This window comes from Olea europaea, chromosome 2, assembly GCF_002742605.1.
Source record: "Olea europaea var. sylvestris chromosome 2, O_europaea_v1, whole genome shotgun sequence".
Lineage (NCBI taxonomy): Eukaryota > Viridiplantae > Streptophyta > Magnoliopsida > Lamiales > Oleaceae > Olea > Olea europaea.
In genome coordinates, this window is record NC_036238.1 from 5,966,862 (window position 1) to 5,975,236 (window position 8,375).

Below are 8,375 nucleotides of genomic sequence, written 5' to 3' on the forward strand. Positions count from 1 at the left end.
CTGTGCTTGCCGTGCTACATGAAAATGGAATATTTCTAAGCTTTTCAAGCATAAGGGTAGTCTTTTATTCGTGGATAATAATATTATATACAGAATTAGACAGTATAATAAGCCCCTGTTTGATTCCCATTCTTTGAAAAAAATGCATTTTTAAATAGTGTTTTGACATCATTTCAACCACACATTTTTCAATAAATTTTTTAATTTTTTTTTATTGACATCGTGTAGCATGATCGAGATCATATTACCAAATATACGCCAATGATTCATATTCAAGTGTCAACAAAACTTTACTTAAGAAAAAAGGATAAATAATTTGTTAATCATTAATTAGGATTAACTTATAAAGAAATTTATTTCCACTCTATCAACAACACATTAGCAATAAGCAAACAACCCGAAATATATCATTATTTTAGGCAAAAATAATTATAATTTTCATTATTAAGTGGATGTATGTAGAATCAATTGATTAATGTTAGGTCACGTAGAGGGAATATCTCCAATATATAACAGAATAAGGATTGTCTTTTTGTGTACGAAATGAATCAATTATGATGTTTGTTGCTGATAATCATCTTCCAAAGGTGAGGTTAATGGGTTATATGAACCGGATTGAACCGGCAATGACATATAATGGTCGGCCGAAAATCCATTCTCAATCACAAAATCGAGTGAAATGAAATTTTATTAGTTCTTCATTCAACGCAGTGTTGTAAAATGTGTGAAGTATAATTAGGCAACAAAATCAAGGTTCAATCTTTTAAAAGTCTAAATGGTATAGACGTTTAGAAAAAACAAAAACAAAAGGAAGCGTAAAGAATGACCCGACGACAAGGTCAAGCTCAAACTGCACACCTAAACGATACTTCAATTAGTTTATATGAATTGCTTTGTTATTAAGAAAAAAATAAAGTAGAATATCCCATTTTATATATGTTGAGCTTCTCAAGATTTGGACATGAATATTTGCATTTAAAAAAAATGAAGAATATTTGATGTGTAGATCTAGAGAAATCTTTTTATCTTTAAATAAAGTAGTGAAAAGGATATTGGTGTCTTTTGGTGTGTGGAGTCATTCCCACTAGAATGAATATTGGTAATCAAAAGAAATCAAAAGCTAAAAGCATATGCTTTTCGAGGTTTGGTGTTCCAATAAAATATTTGACAAGATAACTATTTAGAAATTGATTTTATCTTTTTTTTCATGTCAAGAGGATTCTCAAAGTGTTTATTATAAGGTCACAAGACAACCAATTCACGAATAATATGAGATACAATTCGATCATTACATTTTACACATCTTCGAGAATTGACATTTATAATGACCTATTTTTTAATAACCAATCTTCTATCAAAAGAAGCCATTTCTGATCACCCCATTTACGACGCAGAAAAACAATTATAATAGAATATAACTATTCAGTACCATTGGTGTTAAAATACCAGTATAGATGGCACTGATGTGATATTAAATGAGAAGTATGATTAAATAAATAATTTAATTTTACTTTTTATTGAGTCTGTCACTTAACGTCACTTGAATTAGTGTTTTAATATTGGTGAAGGGGTAAGTGTTTATAAACCTATAAGACAAACTTTTCACGACCAATTAGCGACGTGCGATATAATTATATCGTTACATAAAAAAAAATCATGTATATTAAAGTCACGAAGAGTTCATTTAAAATGTTTTTTAAGTGTTGGTAGTGATACAAACGTGATTTCTGATATATATATATATATATATATATATATTTTGCTTTTTGAGGTTGCAAGGGGCGGTGGGTCACATATTCCTTAGTTCTGTTATTGCGGCCAATCAATTAAATTCTCTCATTTCCCTTTATATATATATATATATATATATATAAAGGGAAATGAGAGAATTTAATTGATTGGCCGCAATAACAGAACTAAGGAATATGTGACCCACCGCCCCTTGCAACCTCAAAAAGCAAAATATAATAAAATTTGTTCTTAAAGACTAACGTGGTCTTTTTATCCCAACCACTACGTCCAATTATTTCACATTTCATCCTCAATCAACCTCACAAGTCACAACACAATGGAAAAATGGGGAATTTGCTCTGATAGTCCCCAATCTATTGATTATATTGTTGTTGTGTCCTTTTAACTTATCTTTGATGCCACTATTGTCAACATATTAATTTTCCTCCATCGAGCGACGAACTGCGAGTCTTACATACACAATGAAAGGATGAATATTCTCCAATTTGACATGACATGGGGTCATGTGGGGATAGTAAAGGAGGTCAAGGCAGGCTAGGGATGGGGTTTTGTGACATTTTTTTATTTTTATTTTTAGATATTGTAACAAAAATGGAGAATAAGCCCTTGATTGGTTCTTATTTTTCTAAAATCCATTTTTCTCTTTTATTTTCAACCACACATTCTTTAATAAAATAATATTATACATAATCCCTAAATTTTTCCTCAATTTTTATCACACATTCTCCATCAAAATACTATTCGAAAATGATTTTGTGCAAAAAAAGGGGGCTCAAACAGGCACTAAACATCTTTTCAGTAAAGTAATTAAATTTTCAATGTCAATGGCATAACACATCCTCCATCAACACTGGAAAAAGGATTTATTGCAGAATCCAGCGCCAAAAAATGTTGAGGATGAAATTGCAACAAAATTCATATGTGAGGGACTAATTGAGCAATTTCCCCTGTGAAAATGGTAGAGTAGTCATAATAATTCCCTTATATTTTACATACAACTAATCTTTATAATATTAATATTTAAAAACTTTTAAAATAATATTAAAATGAAAAAGTGCAGCTAGCTACTGCTTGTGGATCGTCCATTCAGAGCATCTAGATCTTGCAGCTCACGGAAGCTTCTCTTTACAGTGTCTCTCTCTCTCTCTCTCTCTCTCTCTCTCTCTCTCTCTCAATCTTGATTACAGGGATGAATAGCCTGAAAGAAAGGAACATAAGAGAGCATACCAAGAAAACAGCACGATGAGGACTCATATTTTTAGCATTTTCTTGATCCTATCATTGGCTACATCCTCCAGGCTTGAATTTGCAATAGGTGAAGATCCTAGAATTCAAGATTCACTTGGTGAAAACAGGAGAATTCTGCATCAGCCATTGTTTCCAGCTAGTTCAGCACCACCACCTCCTCAATCTGAATTATTGCCGTCACCGCCGCCTCCGCCACCCCCATCGCTGCCAGCCACACCGGACCAAGACCAGCCTTTCTTCCACGAAACTGGGCCGACGCCAGATCAGGTCCAACAGTCTCCTCCTGCACCAGCCAATGGCATACCTGTGGCAAATCCAGTTACCAATCAGCAGGCAGCAACTAAGCCGATCAAGAAAGTGGCAATTGCAATATCAGTTGGAACTGTGGCATTAGGAATGTTGTCAGCTTTAGCATTCTATTTGTACAAGCACCGAGTGAGACACCCTGATGAGTCCCAAAAACTCGTTGGTAGCAATTCACAAAGGACTAATGAAGAATCAAGAATTCCACCATCCACTTTTTTGTACATTGGGACTGTGGAGCCATCCACCAGAGGTACAGCAGTGAGTACTGATACCAATGGTGTCAATGGTTCACCTTATAGAAAATTGAATTCAGGAAAAATATCAGATCGATATAGGCCAAGCCCCGACCTTCAGCCGCTGCCACCACTTACCAAACCCCCACTGCCTCCTAGCATAAATTCACCACCCCCCATGTCATCCTCGGACGATGAAAGCCATGACACAAATTTTTACACTCCGCAAGGCTCGTCTATGAGCAATGAGTCCCCAAGTTCACGGCATTTCTACTCAAGCAAAAATACTGGCCAGATGAACCAGGCCAGGTCGGATAGTCGTGTTGCTTCTTCTGTCCCCCATTCCAAAAGAACTTCACCGAAATCTCGTCTTTCTGCCTCATCTCCTGATAGTAAATATCCAATCATACCACCAATCAAACAATCAACGCTGCCTTCTCCTCCAGCACCAACTGCAACTAGTCCTTTAGGGCCACTGCAGGCTAGTAGACCAGCACTGCCTAATATTCCTAAACGGGCTAAATTTTCAGTGCCGCCACCACCACCAAATATGGCACGGTTTCAATCAATGAATGACGAAGAGCAGCAAGCATCTAAGTTCCCAATGCCACCTCCACCTCCACCTCCACCACCGCCGCCGCCGCCTTTGCAGACACCAAGAAAGTTGGGGACTGTGGAAACAAATATACCACCTGTTTCTAAACCACCAATTAGACCACAATCAAAAAGTTCCAGCCCAAAGTCAAGCCCAGGGACTGAGAGGAGAAGCCCAGCTAAAGAAGTTAATAAAGGTGTCATTACATCAAGGAAATTTGATGATGATGACAAGGATGGATCAAAACCCAAGTTGAAGCCTTTGCACTGGGACAAAGTAAGAGCAACCTCAGACCGAGCAACGGTTTGGGACCGCATAAAGTCAAGCTCCTTCCAGTAAGTAGAATGCTATACATTCTTTAATAATGATGGTGTCCAGATTCTTATTAAGGAATTCTTATCTTGCAGGTTAAATGAGGATGCCATGGAGACACTTTTTGGATGCAATTCTGCAAATTCAGTAACTAAAGAATCAACTAGGAAGTCAGTCCTTCCACCTTTAGAACAGGAGAACAAAGTACTAGATCCAAAGAAGTCACAGAACATTGCTATAATGTTACGAGCATTGAATGTCACAAGAGACGAGGTTGTTGAATCACTTTTGGATGGTACGTAAAGCTTCTCATCATTTCCAGCAAATGAAAAGTGAATTCAGGTTATTCGAAAATTTCAGTAGAAACCAGTCTAATTTGTTTTCTCTATACAAAGTGATAAATTTGATAGATAATTAATATGGAACTGAGTGACAAAAATACGAATAACAGCATTTGATCAAGTATTTACACAAGAGCATATTCATAAAAGCGAATTCAAGTTATTCCACGATTTTCTGCAGAAAAAAAATAAAATAAAAAAATAAAATAAAATAAAATAAAAATAATAATAATAATAATAATAATAATAATAATAATAATAATAATAATAATTTGCTTTATCTATACAAAGACATATGCATAGGTAATGAATTTATAGACAATTCAAACAGACTTGGGTAACAAAGCTATGAATAACATCCATTTGATCAAGTACTACATAAAAGTCTATTCACAAAAGGAAAATGGGTGGATGCACGCAAATATTTATATTCTATGACCTTCTACTTGGCGCAGAACATTCTAATTCATGCCTGGCCTCTCGACTTTTTTTCTTGAGAGTTCTCCAATATAATTTATGGCTATGTTATTACCTCTCTCCTTGCCCACCCAAAAGAAACCCCCTAAGCTAAAAAAAACTTCATTATTTGGAGGAAGGTTCTTCATTACAGATTAACTGGCAAAATATACGAAGTGATAGGCAAATATTTCATTAATCAGCAATTAAGATTACAGCGAGTAGCATACTCTGTCCCCCTTAATTTTACAGTGAGGTTACGAAGTCAGAACGATAAAAATAATATGACACTGCAAGTGCAAGTCAAAGGGCAGCTGATAATTATCTAATTCAAGTTAGTAATTTACAATGATTAAAAATAATGGTTAAAAAATGACAGAGAAGGCTCCTTTGCATGAGTGAGGGTGGGTTTGATTCTATCCCCTTTTTGTTCGGAGGCAATCAAGGATAACAGTAGAATGTTGGGCATATAATTGTATGATACCCAAACATAGATTGCAAACTGCGTATACTGGTAAAAATTTGCATCTTGATTGTGAAAAGATAAATAGCTCTTAAAAACCAACTTCAGAAGCATACTTCATCCTCTCACCCGACTAGTTCAAAAAATGAGTCAAGTGAGAGCCACGATATTTGCCACTTCAGCATACTTAGAAGTGTTATGCATAATAGACATGCAATGTGAATACACCTATTGTATGATTGATAGGAATGATAGAATAATACTGGAGAGTGTTAAGGAAGAAAAAGAAGTTAGAATCCCGTTTCTTATAATGTTTGTTCATTATGCACTACGTACCAAACACACACTTGGAATGTCAGACATCAGTATATGATGCAAAAGCCACTGAAATACTGCTGATCACTAGTTATAACTTCTCTGTGACATAGTTCTTTTCCATTCACATATATGTTATGGCCTTGCAGGAAATCCAGAAGGATTGGGTTCTGAGCTTCTGGAGACTTTAGTGAAGATGGCACCGACCAAGGAGGAAGAAATAAAACTTAAAGACTATGGCGGCGACAGCTCTAAGTTAGGGACAGCAGAGCGATTCCTCAAGGCAATACTAGATATTCCATTTGCTTTTAAAAGAGTGGAGGCTATGCTATACAGAGCAAACTTCACTACAGAAGTAAAATACTTGAGAAATTCATTTCAAACGCTAGAGGTACTGTCAACTGTTTTAACATGGCAACTATTTTGATAAGGCTTTGATAATTGATAGAGTGATTTTGTTAATTACATTTATTCTAGTGCACCCGGAAATCTCAGTTAACCTTTCATTAAATGAAGTTTCTTACATATAGCTTGTCACATAATACAGGAAGCAAGTGAAGAATTGAAAAATAGTCGTCTGTTTCTTAAACTCCTTGAAGCTGTTCTAAGGACAGGAAACCGCATGAATGTTGGTACAAACCGTGGGGATGCCAGAGCTTTTAAACTTGATACTTTGTTGAAATTAGTGGACATAAAGGGAACAGATGGTAAGACAACCTTACTTCATTTTGTAGTCCAAGAGATCATCAGGTCCGAAGGAGCGAGTTCTGATCCTATAATCGAAAGCCTCCCGCATAAAACGGATTTCAGATTTAAAGATGAGGATTTTAAGAAGCAAGGATTGCAAGTCGTAGCAGGGTTAAGCAAAGAGCTCGGCAATGTCAAAAAGGCAGCAGGAATGGACTCAGATGTCTTGAGTAGCTATGTCTCCAAGCTTGAAACGGGTCTTGAGAAAGTCAAGTTGATTTTGCAACATGAAAAGCAAAGTATACAAAGTAACTTTTTCGATTCTATGAAAATGTTTCTCAAAGAGGCTGAAGAAGAAATCACCAGGATTAAGGCAGAAGAAAGAAAAGCCTTATCCTTGGTGAAAGAGGTGACGGAGTATTTCCATGGAGACACTGCAAAAGAGGAGGCCCATCCTTTGAGAATTTTCATGATTGTACGAGATTTCCTCTCCATATTGGATAACGTGTGCAAAGATGTCGGGAGGATGCACGAACAAACAACCGTGGGTGCCGGTAGATCATTCAGAGTTCCTGTAAATGCATCACTTCCAGTACTCAGTCGATACAACATACGGCACGATAGAAGTTCTGACGATGATAGCATGTAGCCTTAGACAATGAACAAGCAATGCAACACAGTATCACAATGCATTCAGTTCCATTAGGAATGCAAATGGAGTGGAATGACAGCAAAGTGAAACATGCCGAAAGAAGAATCTTGTACCAATATTGCAATGAATCCTCCATTCACATTCCCTAAGAAAAAAAGGGCATGCATCCATTTCATTGAAGTGCAGAAAATCTACACAAAAATGGTCATAAAAGAACTCAAATAAGCAGGATAGCTACTCCATCCGGGACACCAATAGATGGCCAAAATCATAGAAATATTTTTTCTATTACCATATCCATAAAGCAGTTTTTGTTCACTTATATACTTATTCAAGAGAACGCAGAGTACAATGTTGAAAATAATAATGATCTGAATGTAGTATGATTTCATTTTTTTCTCATCCACATTAGTAAAATCTTCAGTGTTCATATTCGGTCTTTCAATCAAATGTTCATATTCGGTCTTTCAATCAAATATTCTTACACATTCATCTGACTTTTTTTTTTTACCACATTATTGATCGACCATCAAATTACTGTGAAAATGCCACAATCAAAATGGGTTTCTATTTTTCATCCTTATCTATGCTTCTTAAACTTTTGAACTGTAAGTGTATAATTGGTAAACTATTTCCTGTCAGAAATTTAAATATGGTGAAAAAATGCCAGCCTTTTCTTATTAAACTCAAAGTTGCAGTTTAAATGCAAGAAAATCATAGAAAGCGAATGACATTTACAGCAACGTACCTCTATTCAGATGTCCCAATAGCCATTAGAGCAACGCAATTAATCAACAGGGAACACTGCTACATTCGGAGGAATGGTATGAATCCGTTGGAGAAAGAAAGGCAAAGGCGGGATCAACTAAAGAAATTTCTTGGAGCTCGAAAGACTTCGTGCTCCAAGAGCGACAACCCGTAAGCAAAAATAAAATTAAAAAACAAAATATGACAAACCCTTATTTTTTGGGGGGAGATGGGTTATCTAGATAATTTTTTTTTTAATTATTTAAAA

General features: G+C 35.8%; 1 protein-coding gene across 1 annotated transcript; it reads left to right on the top strand.

The window, feature by feature from the left end:
* The first annotated feature begins 2,742 nt into the window (after positions 1-2,742).
* On the top strand, positions 2,743-7,790 carry LOC111409692 (formin-like protein 6). Its single transcript, XM_023039708.1, has 4 exons — positions 2,743-4,469; positions 4,542-4,741; positions 6,171-6,412; positions 6,569-7,790. The coding sequence occupies exons 1-4, from the start codon at positions 2,995-2,997 to the stop codon at positions 7,355-7,357; spliced, it is 2,706 nt and encodes a 901-aa protein (XP_022895476.1). The 5' UTR covers positions 2,743-2,994; the 3' UTR covers positions 7,358-7,790.
* The last annotated feature ends 585 nt before the right edge of the window (positions 7,791-8,375 follow it).